This window comes from Halteromyces radiatus (genome assembly GCF_025201355.1).
Source record: "Halteromyces radiatus strain CBS 162.75 chromosome Unknown BX664scaffold_6, whole genome shotgun sequence".
Classification (NCBI taxonomy): domain Eukaryota; kingdom Fungi; phylum Mucoromycota; class Mucoromycetes; order Mucorales; family Cunninghamellaceae; genus Halteromyces; species Halteromyces radiatus.
Genome location: NW_026251692.1, coordinates 998,899 through 1,014,873, shown reverse-complemented (window position 1 = coordinate 1,014,873; position 15,975 = coordinate 998,899). Strand labels below are relative to the sequence as shown.

General features: G+C 37.9%; 1 protein-coding gene across 1 annotated transcript; it reads right to left on the bottom strand.

Moving 5' to 3' along the window:
* Nucleotides 1-28: 28 nt before the first annotated feature.
* BX664DRAFT_173371 (dynein heavy chain) lies at nucleotides 29-15,640 on the bottom strand. The gene is made up of 15 exons (XM_051539998.1): nucleotides 15,209-15,640; nucleotides 14,691-15,124; nucleotides 14,374-14,611; nucleotides 14,226-14,318; nucleotides 14,012-14,138; nucleotides 13,441-13,940; nucleotides 13,197-13,363; nucleotides 12,469-13,126; nucleotides 12,089-12,357; nucleotides 10,873-12,004; nucleotides 8,070-10,764; nucleotides 7,915-7,971; nucleotides 4,461-7,806; nucleotides 2,212-4,375; nucleotides 29-2,125 (listed from the first exon to the last, which is right to left on the bottom strand). Exons 1-15 carry the CDS (start codon nucleotides 15,474-15,476, stop codon nucleotides 105-107), a joined length of 14,169 nt encoding a protein of 4,722 aa, XP_051398238.1. The 5' UTR covers nucleotides 15,477-15,640; the 3' UTR covers nucleotides 29-104.
* Nucleotides 15,641-15,975: the final 335 nt, after the last annotated feature.

The following is a 15,975-nucleotide window of genomic DNA, read 5'->3' as shown; positions in this document are numbered from 1 at the left end:
AATTTTCAAAATCCGTAAGGGGTAAAACAAAAAAAAAAAATCAAGTTTCAATTTTTATTTGATAAACTAAGAAGAGAATAATAATAATATATATATCTAACTAACTAAAAAGAAATAATCATAGCCACAGCACGTTGAGGAATACGGTCTTTTTGTTCAGGATCAACAGCCACATTGATAGTAAACAGTAAATCACTTCGGTCAGAGTTAAGATACACTGGTAAGGCCACTTCACCTTCATTACCATCAGAAAGATCATTCTTGTCAGTTCCACGTATCCATCGTAATCCAATAGAAGGTAATTTTGTATAAGGATTTGACGTAAGACAAAGTTGTTTATCATTCCATTCACCACCTTCCATCTTCATACCACGGACAGTATAAGTGCCTTGAGTTCTATCACTTGACTTCAATTCCATATCCACAACAAGCACCAATTCTTCCAATGACCACTTATTATGTTGAGCTGTTGCTTGACGAGTAGCTGTAACATAGGCTTCTGGAATAAACAATCCACCCATCCATACTTCTACATGACCGAAATCCTTTTCTTGAGATATCAATGCCACTTGTTCCAAACGAGCCTTGAGATCTGCTAGCCAAATATTGAGAGAGATATCCTTGGGAGCCTTGTATCGTTTCCAATGTTCAGGAATCAAACCTTTGGTAAGCCAGCTCATCAATTGACGCAAGTGATTGGTTTGTTTGAGTTCGCCAGTGCACACCTTTTGTAAAGAGAGGAGATCTTCACGGATAGTGTTGAGTAAACTACGGCCTATTTGATTTTCACGTTCAAAGAATCGGAAAAGAGGATTCATAATACCATTGTTGTCATCACGTTGCATAAGAGGAAGGGTTGATGGTAAAAGGGAAAGCCAGTTGGTAATAGATGTGTGTAATGCGCGCATCCAAGCAGGTTGTTGTGAGGTACCTGTTGTCGAAGATTGACCAGTATTGTCACCACTACTGCCACCACTATTTGATGTTGCCGCTTCAGGAGTAAATGCTATTTCGTCATCATCAGTGGTACTCTTCATCTTGCGTACCTTGGATAACATTGTCTTGCCCTTGAGAGTCAATAAAACACGTTCAGCATTTGCAGGTAAGCCTAACCACGTAGGAGGTTCACGATCAGGAAGTTTGTTCACCCATTCCATAAAGTGTTCCATCTTGGTACCATCTGGAACCACTAAAGCCTTTTCACTTTCACCTGTGCTCTTCACAATTTCAAAGTCCAAATCGTAACAGCGATGACTAAAGAGAGTATTGACAAAGGAATCCAATAAGCGTTGATCATATTCATTGTCGATACGACCACCATAAATGGATTGTTGAAGTAGAGATCGAATAGCATCCCAAGGAATCTTTTCTGGTGAGATATTGGCACGACCACCTGCAGCGATATCCAACCAATTATCAATAGTTGAAAAGGCACAATCTTGATCAGAGTCATTGAATTCATATACCTTTGTCCAACCTAAAGGAACATAACGAAGACGTTCTTGAACCACAGCATGAAGCCAAGCTAACATGAAATACAATCGAGCACGTTCAGACGGACCACGTGAGAGACGAGAAGGAGGAATGCTTCGTAGAGATTCTTGGAGATTGGCCTTGATACCTGGAGGAGGTTCAAACATAAGGATTCGAGACATGCGTAAAAGATTGACAGGCACCTTTGGATTGGTTTCCATAGTCAAAAATAGGCGGAAGTTACGATGTGGCTTCATACTATGTAATTTCTTTTCTAATTGACCCAACCAAGAAGGAGCAAGATGGACGTTCTTCAGCATCACCCAGTTACCATTCTTGATAGCAAGAGAGATGGCTTGATCAGCAAGAGTAAATCCTTCAGCAGATCCCATAGCAACAGAGGTACATCGAGAATTGGTTTCGGCAACAAGATTATCCACACGGTAACTAGCATCATAACCAGGTACAGAGCAAAGAGCCAAAGGAGTACAACTTCCCACTTCATCATTGACGACTTGTTGCAAGTTGAGTTCTCCATTGTTGATAAATCCAGAATCAAATATTTCAGAGGCAAAAATAGTAGTAGCAGGTAATAATCGATCAGGACGTAGACACTTGATAACCAACATCTTTCGCAAAGAGGACATGGCGGCTATATCATAGCAAAAAAAAAAAAAAAAAAAAAAAAGTAAGAACTGTATTCCTCTAATTATTTTAATAAGATCGTAATCTACTTACGGCGAACATCGGATGTCGTATTCCAACAGATAGGTACCACAGTTTCAGGTTGAGAGTGATCCATAAATTGTTGCCATTGATCTTGATTTTGGTTGATATGTTGAGAGAGTTGTTTGAAGCATTCAAGAGATTGGAATTCATCAATACGTTGAGCCACTTCATCAGTAATAAAGCTAGGTAAACCAAGTTTGGAGGCAGCAGATCCAGAATCAGAAATTGTATCACCACCACTGAGTAAAAAGTCGAACTCGGCATCATCATTCATATCTTGATGATTTTGAGAAGAGCCACGCATACGAATTTGACAAAGTAAGACAGCAAACATAGTATGATCTTCGTGTAACAAAGTACGAGAGGCACGTTTATAAGTAGCAGAAAACAAATCATGAGAGAGGACTTCCAGACGTTCATTTGGATCAGTAATGCCTTTGAGATTGGGATTTGAGTGGAGAACATATTGGAATATTTCATAGAAGAAGTCCAAAGAGAATTGATAAAAGTGATGTACCAGATTGAGTTGTTCCATAACAAAGAAGATTGAACTACAAGCATGAGCGAGTGGTGTATAAATCCCTGTTGTTTGTTCTACTTCTTGCATTACTGTATTCGTTTCATCCACCTTGCGAGTAATTTCGGCAGCTTCTTTCTTGAGAGTTTCCAAAGTTTCAATCACCTTGTCATCATCCAGAATATTACCTTTAGATTCGTTCAATGCTTGTAATAATGATTTTTCAAGATGACGGAGCTTCAGTTGGAATTCACCTTGTAACTTGATCAAATCAGTACGACGTTGGTCGACATCAGGACGTTCAGCTTTGAGTACTTTGTTCAAACATTGACTTTGTAAACTACCACGAGTGACAGTAAAGTTGACAAATGTAACACGAGAGCAAATATCAGGAGAGAAGTTCACAGAGGGATCACGTGTGGAGAGGAAGAGAGTAAAGGAAGGAGAGAAATCGATATCTTGATTTCCAAGGCGAATCAATACCCGACCACCAGTACGACGGAGTTCTTTGTTTAGCACAGGATTGAGAATAGGATCCAGGTGTTCCACATCTTGAATCAAAATAGGGTTACCAAATCGAAGTGCACTTTCCAAATTCTTAATAAATGCATCATCCAAAAAGCTTGTCACAGTAATCTTGCGATCCTTGTATTCATTGATTAAAAAGTTTGTTGCTTGTCCAGAAGGATCAATCACCAAGGGGTATCGATCAAAACGTTTGAGCATGATGGCGTTTTCAATACATAAACTGTCGGTAGGAAGAGAGTTAGCTTGCCAAGATAGACGATCATCTGCTGTTGAGAGGTATTCTGTCAATGCGACTTCTTGCTTGAATTGTACACCAGCTGATACAAGATGATCTGCCCAATGTTGAATCAAAATTTCACGATATTGTTGATCAAAGTAACCACCATAAGCTAAAAAGGCAGCAGCCAATAAAACATCACCCACAATAGTACCCATTTGACTTTCAAATGCTTGACTGGCAGCTTCCCAACGTATACGTTCAGATGATAAACTACTCAAGAGCGTCAAACTACGATCTACCTTGAATTTGACACGATCCATTTCTGACTTGATCAATTGTGTTTCACCCACAAGAGCAGCATATTCTTCCTTGTAACGTCCAATACTTGTTTCCAAATCCACAATCATTTGTTCAATATCTGCAGCCTTCTTCTTGGTATCTTCAGCACTTTGTTCCAATTGATTAACTTCGTCACGAAGAGGTCCAACACGGTCCAATATATCACTATAAGTCACTTGTGCACCTACCCATTGCACCAAAGGTCCACATGCCCTGGAAGCGCGATTGACAGCTTCATATTCAAAACTTGGATTGCTGAGGTAATTGCGGCGCATAAAGTCACGTAGTTGCTTTGTCATTTGACTTTCAGTGTTGTAGTTGACAATGCTTGCAATAAAATCATCCTTTCGAATAATACTTTGTACCGTTTTCCAACTTTCAATCTTGTGTCCAAGCATAGTACAAACAGATTCCATCGCAAGTTTCACAGCTTCAGGAGGATTACCCATAGATCGCACTTCAGTAAGATGTTGACGTTTGATGTTGCTAACGCTCTTTCTAGCTTCGGCCACAGCTGGTTCTGCATTGGCAAGATCATTTAGTACGACAGCACGACGTTCTTGAATTTCCTATAAAACGAAGAGATATGTAAAGTAAACAATCGTGTAAATGATATAAATCTTTCCTTTTTTTTTTTTTTTTTTTTTTTTTTACCTTGTTTTGAATTTCCAAAGCTTCTTGAATTTGAATGGAGGCTGCCTTCTTTTGTTCTGCTTCCTTTTCATCTGCCAACATTTGATTGATCTTGTCATTTGCTTGAGCATTCTTCAATTCCAATTGATTTTTCTTGATAGCCAAACTCTTTCGAAGTTCTTCCACCTTGATAACAGTATCCTTCAATTTTTCCAAACCGACATTCAAATGACGTTGTTGTTCTTCCAAATCTTCACGTTTTTCATTGTATAGACGTACATAGTGAGAAATAAAGTCCAAAAAGTGTCGAGGAGTAGCATAATTATGACGACCTTGACGTTTGCTGAGCTTGGCGTTGATATCGTATAATGATTGATGAATATAGACTAAAGCATTAACCACAGCTTCACGATGATTGGGTGGAATAGGCAGGTTGCGATAAGCAATAGGGAAGTTGAGAGGCGCACCATAAGTTTGAAGATCCAAATCCAATCCCTTTGTAAATTCAGTACCCACTTGATAAAAGGCTTGATCAGGCCAGTCACCAAACCAGTCTAATACACAACGATTGAACAAAGCAGGAGATGTTGCAGCACGTGAAGCTAGGCCACCTTCTGGAGGATTCATTGTAAATACCACATGGAGGTTGCGCATCACTTGTTGGGTGAACCACTTGTATAGTTCATCATTGGAGTCCAGCATCAATCCATCACGTTGCGTTCCTTCTTTACAAGCAGTCATCAAAGCAGCATATTCATCCCCTTCAAAGAGACCAGGTACTTCTGCGTTCGCCAACAAGGTATTCATACGTTCCAAAAATCCAGAGTCCAATACGTTGCTTTCGTCCATAATAAAACAAATTTTTTCACCTTTACAACCAGCACGTCGAAGTACAGTACGCAAGTCATCATCAAAGTCAGCACCAGTATACTTGTTATGAGCCTTGATTTGGAATAGACTGAGACCATTCATCCATGCCACAAATCGAGAAAGAGTTGTTTTCCCAGAGCCACTAACACCAATTAGTAGTAAATGACCTTGAGGTTGACGGAATACACGGTCGATGCGAAGTACGTGTTCCAGCACATCGTTGAAAAGCACCAAAGGAACATCCAATTCTTCTTCGTAAAATACCTTGAGACGAGCTTTTGCAAAATCACGTAGTTGTTCACGTTCCACAGGCACGTAGTACTTGGATAACCAATTGGAAAAGAGAATAGGTCGTTCCAAAGCTTCTTCTTGATTCAAAGCAGGGAAATGTTGCATGGCAATATCGTTGATCATCTTATCTGTCCATTCACGTTCTTCTTCATTCACCAAACGATCTTGGAAAAGACGTAAAGCTTCATGAGCCCAGATGCGTACTAATCCTTCCACAGTCAGAGTTTCTAAAGGTTTGATTGCTTCAAAGATACCACGTACCCAACGTGTCAATTCACGAGGAGAATAGATATAATGAGCTTGAATATCAGGAGTAAACCGTTTTTGAGATGCAAGGTAAAGATCGACCATGGCAGCAGTCAAAGGTTCGGCATAACCACGAAGATTGGGTACAACTTTAAGCATTGCTCGAGAGAATGTACCATAGATCTGCATAAGAGATGTATGTCCAGCGTAATCCACCATCACCAAAGGAGCATGTCGCAAGAATCTGTGAGAGAGCGGTACACGACCAGGATCAGTAGGAGGATTACAAGCACCAACAAATTGAATACGCTCCAAAGTAACCCATGCTTTATCACTTGTTCTCCAGAAACCATTGTATTCCACCAATTGTCGAAGGAAGGAAATAACTCGTTGAGTATTGTATTTGTCAGTAGCTGGTAAATTGATTTCATCACAGAACACCACAAGCCAACGTCCAATCAAGGTAGGAGAAAGAATCACACCATTTGTCGTCTTTCGATATTCACAATGTTGTTCAAAGGTCTTGAGGATTAGTTCAGGAGTTGAAGCACTTGAGAAATTGAGACCAACCACTTCCATATCCGGCAATTTGCGAAGAGCACTAAACAACGTCATTGTTTTACCAGAACCAGGAGGACCACATAGAATCAAAGGCTTGTGTTCGGAGAGCCAAGAGTAAAGAACTTCTTCATGTCGAATAGTATCCACGGTAGGAATAATCATATCAGCTTCAGAGACCTTGTGTGTTTCAATTTCTACCACTGGTACCTTAGATTCCCATGGGACCCATTGACCAGTATTAGTTGCAATATCAAAGTCAATGATACTTTGGTCGTTGGCAGCAGGAGGCAATTCATAAGTTGTAATACCACGCACGTAATCACCCAATACAGTTCGAAGATCCAATTTCGCATCACCTGAGAAACTCCAAATAATAGAGTAGATCACCCGCTTTGTAATGTATCCTTCTAAATGATCACCAGTCATAGGGAAATCCACATGTTGAGCATTGTATTCCAAAACATTTCGTACTGTCTTGTTAAGTAAAGAGAAGAAGGTTGATAATACACGCATCCTAGTGAAGTCCATAATATGTTCTAATGTTGCAGCATAAGATAATGATTTCGCCACCAAACCAGATTCATCGGTGAGATCAGGAGCCATGATAGCAGCAATAGCACGTTGAGCGGCCAAATTGGGAGAAACGGATGATGGATCATCATTTTCGCCTTGTCTTCGAGAAGATGCACCACCTGAACCTATGCCACTAGCACCTTCTTCATCAATCTCATCCATAGGTACTTGTCGTAGTGTTTCTAAATAGTTGGAGAAAATCATGGGTAGAGTAATAACATCTTCACTGAACCAGACCATACCACAACGAGATACTGTAGCCAGAGTTGCATACTTGAGAGTTTCGACTTCAAACATAATACGAACGTTAGTTGGCAAGTTGAGACGTTCACCATTAGGAAGAGTGAGAAGTCGATTGTCGTCCAATACAGAGTTCAAATTTTCAACCCATTCGGGATCCACATCACCATCAAAAATAATCCAGTGTCGTTTCTGACTTTCACCACGTACATTGTCCACAATCTTGCGAAGAATATGAGTAAACAAACCATCTGTCCATTCACGAGTTGTTGGATCCAAAGTACCATAGAGAGCATCCTTGGGAATTGCTTTGGGATCAATAGTATATGCCACACCTTCAACGTTTTCAACACGTTCCAATGCAGTGAGAAGTGTTTTCCAAGCCATAGATTTGCCAGAACCAGATGGACCAACCATCATCAAACCATGATGAATGTTCTGAATTTGATATAATTGAATCACCTTTTCCATCCAGGCATCACCAGCAACCAGGCGACGCTCTTCGCATACCTTTTTAAGTTCTTCTTTGAGACGATCCAAATTGACAGGAGCATAATGGACGCCAGGGAACACATCAGCAAGCAAGCTAGAAAAAAAAAAAAAAAAAAAAAAAAAAAGAGTACAAATAATATTTGAAATGAGCACTTGTCTTCTTTTTTTTTCTTTTTTTTTTTTTGATTTGTATATATTTTACCTTGTAAGTAAAGAGATATCATCAGCAACCAATTTGGGTACCACTGTTTCACGAATACTATATAAAAGTAAATGATAATATATAAAAGAAAAAAGAAGAAATCAAATCACCTTTTCATATTCACTTCCCTCCTTTTTTTTTTTTTTTTTTTGTACCTTGAAATCAGTAATTGTTGTTCAGGTATAGGTTCAGAGAATGACGCAAATTCAGAAGCATCCACCTTGCCTTCATCAAGATCTTTGCGTAAATCAATCAAACGATCACGTTTCAAATTACCAGCACTGACCAAGACACTCTTGAGGGCACGAAGACCAAAATCATAATGAGATTGAGAAGACAATTGTTCAGCACAGAGATTGAATAGCGGTACCACCTTGGAAGCTAGAGTTTCAGCACTTCGGAAACCTTGAGAATACAACATAACTTGTGCAATCAATTCACGGTCAGGTTTAGTCATAGCCATACTTCGGAAAAGTTTCTTCAAGTTATCAGGCAAGTTGGAACGACCAGCATAACCAGGATTCATAGTGATAAAGATTCCAGTATCGAGATTAACTTTGACATTTCGACCGACAAGCTCTACTTCATGATTTGGATTTGCCATAGTTTCCTTAAGACCCAATTGAATAGTTTGAACTTGTTGAGACACAGCGGATAAGATACGTTCTTCCAATCGATTGAATTCATCGAAACAACCCCAGGCACCAACTTGACAGAGACCAATAAAAATACGACCCATAGCTTGGAAATCAAATGTTTCATCACAACAGAATACCAGCACAAATCGACCAAGTTGTACACCTAAAGCTTTGACAGATTCTGTTTTACCTGTACCGGCAGGACCAAATGGAGAACCACCAAGTTTTTGTTCAAGAGCCTGTGTTAAAGTCAAGTAACAACGATCAGTCAGAGGTGTTTGTACCAAACGATCAGCAACACCGAGATATTCGTAACCATAATGGAAAGTGGCGTTGGCCATATGGATGGAAAGTCGATGGATAGGATTTTCAATAGTAGGATTGAAGTAGAATCGCATTTGATAAAGCCAGTTGAAATCTTTGGAAGATGATACATTGTCATGCAAAAGTTGTCGAGTCACATCCCTTTGATGAACAAGTTCAGTCACCAAGTGTTCACATTTTCGTCGTTTGATGGTCGATAAATCCAAAAGAACAGCATCAGCCAAGATATTCAGGTTACGTTCTACCAAATCAAGGGAGTTGCGCAGAGGTGTTTGATCAGTTTTGTCAGTAGCATCACCTAATGTCACCAAAGCCTTGTCTACAGATTGAGTCCAGATGATTTGTGCAGCAAGAACAACCAATTGAGCAGGATATTGGTCCACCCAGGTCATGAATGCATCAGAGTCTATTTCAGCAGCATTATAAATAGTTTCCAATTCCGTTACTGCATCAGAAAGAAGAAGAGCCAAGGATACACGCATTTCCTCTTGTAACATGGTAAGCCAGACATTGATTTTGGGATTATCCTTGATGGAAACTGCATTTTTGAATGCTACTTGTTCACCTTCCTTAGAGACCATGCCTATGATAGCAGTTTGTTCTTCATCCAACATAATAGTAGCAATACCAGCAAACATTTTCTTGAAATGTTTTTGAATACGAAGGATATCCTTGCTGTTACCGATGATTTCCAAAAGATCTTCATCACCGACAAAGTAGAACCGAGGGAAAGAGCTTCTTTCACGTTCCAAGTATTCACCAAGAGCCTTTTGAATTTTGCTGAGTAGATCCGCCAAACGTTCCAAAGATTTTTGAATATTGGGAATATTTAACACATCCAATACAAAGGGAGATTTGTATACCTTCTTCATCACCGTCAGGAATTCAGTATTGATACTTTGGAAGCGAGAAGTTTCTACAGGTAAAAGATGTTTGATGTCCACACTTCCACTAAAGATACCTTCCAAGTATACCCATTGTCGTTGTACATCAATCCATACATCAAATAAAACATGGACTCTGTTGAGTTTATCTTCCCAAGCCGATGCATCTTCTTCAAATACTTTGTAATAAGGAGAGAGCTTCATAGCAGTAAGAGAGTTGATGTGTTCACTTGATTTGTTGAAAAGATCATCCCATCCACGAATCAAACGGCATCTATTTTGATAATTGACAAGATCCAATACATAGTTGGCCCAAGTTTCCTTGACTTGCTTCAAAAATTCTTCCAACGCCATTTCACCTTGTGCTTGTAGAATAACATCTTTGATGACTTGTTCATTTCGCTTAAGATCCAAATCCCATAGATGACCAATCGTCATTTCGGATAACGTAAATCTACCTTCTACACGAAGCATTTTGAAGATTTGGCGCCAATGACGATCCCGGAGTGCTTCAGATTTTAGATCAGATACCAATGGATTGACACGAAGTAGTTGACGTAACGTATCTTGAACATATTCATATGCAGCATATTGACGCATTCTGTTGGGCATTTCCTTGGTAGAGTTGACAAGTTCATCAATGCTTTGTCGAACCTTGCGAGGTACCACAGATGACCAAGGAGTATCACGAATTTCATAAACAGATTGCCATACCTTGGCGAGAGCAGTCCATACAGATTTAAGATCACGAAGTTCTTCCAAGACAGGATCAAGTCGATCTTCAGATGTCTGTTCCAAATCAAGAGCTTCCTTTGCACGACACACCATGTCATATTCTTCCTTCAAGCGAGTAACCCGACCTTCAAAAATGCTGAGAGTATTGGTAGCGATATCTGGTTTGATATCCCCTTGTACTGGCTTGCTCTTTTCCCATTCGGTGCAAATATCACGGATCTTTTGCTCCACCACCTTATCTTCGGCCACGATCTTCATTTGTAAACCAGCTGATTGGTAAAAAAAAAAAAAAATGTAAAAGTTAATAAGAGGTATAAATTTCTTTACGTTTTCTTTTGTCCTTTTTTTTTTTTTTTTTTTTTTTTTGATAAGCTTACCGATTTGTTCTTGGATAGCATTATTCTTTCGTCCCAATATTTCATTGAAAGCACTCCATTCCCCATCAACTTGATCTACGTATACCCAATCATTTGGAAATTGGAAACGTTGACGTTCCAATGTCTTTTGACCTTGACGAAAGAGTTCCACATCTTGAGACCATTTTGCTACTTTACGTTTGAGATCTTGTACAAAGGTAATAAATGTAACAGCTTCCCCAGTGGAATTGCTTTCAATAGATTGTTGTTCCAATTCATAACGACCCTTTGAAACTGAGGCATGGAAATCACGCATAGATGTGCCGAGCATGCTACCAAACTTGTTGAGAATATCCTTCTGCCATTGATCATACTTTTGGTTCACTTTACTTTGTACTTGCTCATAATCCACAACCAAGGGACCAAAAGATTGTTCTGTTTCCGAATTGTCAAATGTACTACGAGCTTTCTTGATTTCTAATAGTATTTGTTGCCATTTGATCAAATCATCTTCGAGAATAGAAAACACATGACTTGATTCCAGATCCCATAATGACTGATATTGAAGCCAGATATTGACATATTCGGACACTTGACGCACCTTATTTTCAATGATTTGATAAGCTTGTTCCAATGATCCATCACCCATACATGTCAATAAACTTGCATAATCTTTTTCGACGGATGGATCGTCCTTGACGCTTAGACCACCTTCATAACGAGAGCTTTGAATACGAGGCAGATGGCAAATAATGGCGAGCCAGTCATGAAGTTGAGACCACCAGCTAGTTCGTGCTTGTTCAATAGGAGGATCTAAATACATGACTTGATTGCGAATACGTATTTCATGAATCAGCGTTTGTAAAGCAGGTTTGACATCAGGCGTTTTGGGTTCCACAACCACTTTTTCATCCACCATAATTGAGCCTTCACGGGATGATGCGATTCCAGTAGTTCCAGCTTTGCGTTTGCGGCGGCTCTTGGAGGCACTGACTTCGGGTACAACCATTTCTTCAGTAACACCTTGGAATGCATTGATCCATGATTTGATAGCTTGTTGTAACCGATTAACTAATTCGGCTTCAATTCGTTTGTCCAATCCAGCAACCCATTGATCAAGGTTAGAGTAGTTTTCCAAATTCAGACGGTCGATCTAAAAAGTGAAAATGAAAGTAAGAAAATAAGAATAATAATAAAAAAAAAGAATAAACTATAATGATTCGTATTCCTGACTTACCACTTTTTGGATTCTTCCCAAGATATCTTCAAATCGATCCACTTGGTAAGGACAAGATTTCATTTCATCGATTCCCTTATTGATATCTTCATAATAACCAATTAGAGAGTCCACTTTATCTTGGAATACAGAGACCACATTAGCAAATTCACGAACAAACATAACATGACGATTTTCCCGGGCATCAAGAGGTGTACCAGTAAGATAAGATAATGGACGATGATGAGCATCATATGTATTGACGAAATAGTCCCAACGTAAATTGATCCCTTTAAAGTGTATATATATAAAACAAAAGAGGGATTAGTGAAACGTCTATACCAGTAAATAATATAACGATATAAGGATGTCTTCTTTTTTTTATTTTCTTTTATTTTTACCTTTTGTAATCATTCCATGAACTTCGTTTCGATAACCAGCTACTAAAGTAGATACATCAGGGTTCCTGTTGACTTTGTGGACAGTTTGAGAGAAGGTACGGACAGTTTCCATCAAGCTGACAGCAAAAGGATAAACACGTTTGGCATCTTTAGCAACATTGGAGATAGTATGAGGGACTTGGAAGTTGAGCCATAGAAGATTTCGTACTTCTTTGAAAAGAGTAATAATTTGACCATCAAAGTTAACACCAAGGATAAGCGTATTCTTTTGAACCCGATTTCTTGATATTTCAAAGATACGTCCAGACACAGAGAGATCTCGTTTTGTGATTTCTTGTAACCAGTTTTCATAAATGAGACGAGTATCCAACTTTTTTCTGAAACTGCTACTTTCAATTTGTAATTTTTGACCTTCAGCATAAAGTTCCCATCCTTTTCCAAGTACATCTTCTACCCGTTTCATATACAAGGAGAGTTGACGATCAATTTGACGAGCCCAAATAATAGCACCAGAAATAGGAGGAAGATCACGTAATTGAGCCATATGGTATGCTTCAGAATAACGATATTGCATTTTGAATTTGTCATGTAACTTGTTGATATCTTCCTTGACACTATCAATCAATTGAGTTTGATATTCTTGAATAGCGCCACGAATCTAATTTTATTAACAGAATACAATTAAGTTGCTGTTGTTTACTTTTTTTTATCCTCTTTCTTTTCTTTACCTTGGGTCTAACAAAGAGAGCATTGAATTTGGAGAATACACGGAACATTTCATTAGCATTTTTGGCAGTACCCAAGCGATCACGAAGACGAGCGATGATTTGATTTTCTACCCGAGAGACGCGTTCATTGTAAACATTTTCAGCTTGCACCCAGATTTCAGTTCCCTCTATTAAAAAAAAAATAAAATAAAATAAAAATGAGCCAGATAACATTTCCTTTTTTTTTTTTTATTCTACAACATACCTGGAGATACATCCAATATATCAATGTTCTTGACACTTTCATAGGCTAATTTGACCTCTTCCACGGCATTTATGTCACTAACGCTAACACTTTCTTCTTCTTCTAAGACGCTTTTGACTTGGCCATCAACCACCACTGTAGAAGTTTTTGCACGAGGACTGGTCATAACACGCACAATTGTTTGATGGAGTTGTTCATGTTGCTTTCGAAATTCACGGACAAAGATAACACGTTCTTGTAACTTGGCATGAGCAGGGTTGATTTTGATGGGTAAAAACTTTTCTGACCTTTTGCGAGTAACATCACGAGCAACATTAGTGAATTCCTTGATAAGATCATCCCAAGTATGAAATACAGCTTCAGCACCTGCAGTTGTACGTTCAAAGTCTTCGTATTCCATATACATCATTCGTCGACTTCCCAAAACTTTGAGTAGTTGATCATTCAAATCACGGGAGATGGCTTCCACCAATGGCAATGCACGTCGAATAGGATAAGGTCTAAAAATCGTTCCAAAATCATAAATATGTTAGTACAAGTGATTTTTATATTTATATATATGTTAACTTACGAGAGTTTGAGCTTCTTGTTCAAATGACCAAAAATCAAGACAAGAGATTCACGGATTTTGTCGACATCAGTAGCCGATAGAAGTTCATTGAGTGGAAAATCTTTCATAAGTTGATTGTATTTGTGCACTATAATTATTATTTATTTATAAAAAAAAAAGAAGAATGAATCAGTTTTTCATATCAAAATATAATTATTTGTCTTTCAATATATACCTAATTCCATTCCTTCCTTCAATCCGGTATCAGCGATAAAACTAACAGTAGCATGGAAACGTTTTGCATGTTTCAAGATATCCAAAGTTAAAGCTAAGAGAATAGAAAATGTTAATAAAAGAATAAAGTATATGTAAAATAGACTTACTGATTTGATCGCTTTTCAATTGTTCATCAATCTTCTCCAAAGCACGTTCCATACTGAGCCAAAAGTTGATTTCTTGAATAGCAGTTCCACTAGCAGGATCTCTTGACATTTTAGTGACTTTTTGAATTTCTTTGATCCAACCATTAACGTCACCTTGTAATTTGTTCAAAAAGGTTGAGTCGGAAAACAATGTAGAGTCTACAGCTTCAACAGTAACACGTTTATTTTGTTCACGGCACTATAACATTAAAAAAAATAAAAATAGAAATATCAATTAATTTTTTTTTTTTTTTACTTAAAGAATAATAATAACATACCTTATCTACAGCCTTTTGAACCACAGGATGAATATTCAAAGAAATTTCAGGGATTTCTACATTTTGTTGTAAGTGTAACAAGGAAAGTTCCAATTCAGCCATCTTCTTCTTAGCCATAGGGACACCCATCTTGTTATCTTCATTTTTGCTTTTGCTTGAAGTATCAGTAGTAGAACCATGACGAGCATTGACATAGGCATTGAAGTAAGGACTGACTGCCAAATGAATATAGGAGTGTAAAAATTCGTATGCACTTGTTTGACCAGGTTCACCAGAAGCAGCACCAGGAAGATTGATGAATTGAAGTTGAGATTGAAGTGGTCGAGTAGCGTCTAAAGTTGGAACGCGTTTGATAACTGCCAAAGAGCCAACATGAGTAGGTAGATAAGTAATTTCATGAGAGGCAGTATAACTGTAAGTAATGGGAGCATCATCTATATAAAAAAAAAATTGTTAGTTTTTTTTTTTCTTTTTTTTTTAAAAAAAAATAAAGAAATAAAGATAGAATGTAAACTTACCATCTTCCTTTCCACCTTCTTTTTCCTTGAGAATAAACAATACAGGAGATTGAGGGTCATTGGCAAAACGGTTGAATTTATCCACGGTATCAGGATAACAAAAGAGAGTAGTGTCCAAATCAGAGGTATCAGCATCCAATACAAGAGGTAAAAGGTTTTCAAAGTATTTTTGTAACAAACCATGGTCAAAAGTAAGCATATTTTCAGCAGTTGGACCAGCAGTGGCAATAGTTGCTGATGGAGGAAGTGTTGTTTCTTCTTCCAACATTATAATAACAGGGTATCAATAATAATGGAGAGAGAGAGAGAAAGAAACAGGTATAAAAATATATGGGTTTGTTTTCAATAAGGAATCTAGTAAATAATACAATATATAAAACGCGTAATGAAAGAAAAAGATTCCTGATGAAAAATAAAAGAAAGAAAGAAAAAAAAAAAGACAGATTGGCAAAAAATAAAAAAGGGGAAGAGCGACATTTTCCAAAGAAAAATATGACGGAGTGTCAATTCAAATGAATAGGCTGTTAAGAAGTTTACACTCTTTTTTTTTAAAAAAAAAAAAAAAAAAAAAAGCAAAATGAGATGGTAGTAACATCAATATTATGTGACAAAAATAGTGATTTGTTTCTTATTGGATAAATAAGAAGCTTGTGTGTGTGTGAGAGAGAGAGAGATGATTATGGATGCTGCGACATCATAAAAAAAAAAAATAGTCATAATAATAATAATAAAAGCATTCTTATTAAATCCATTACTGCTACATTAAA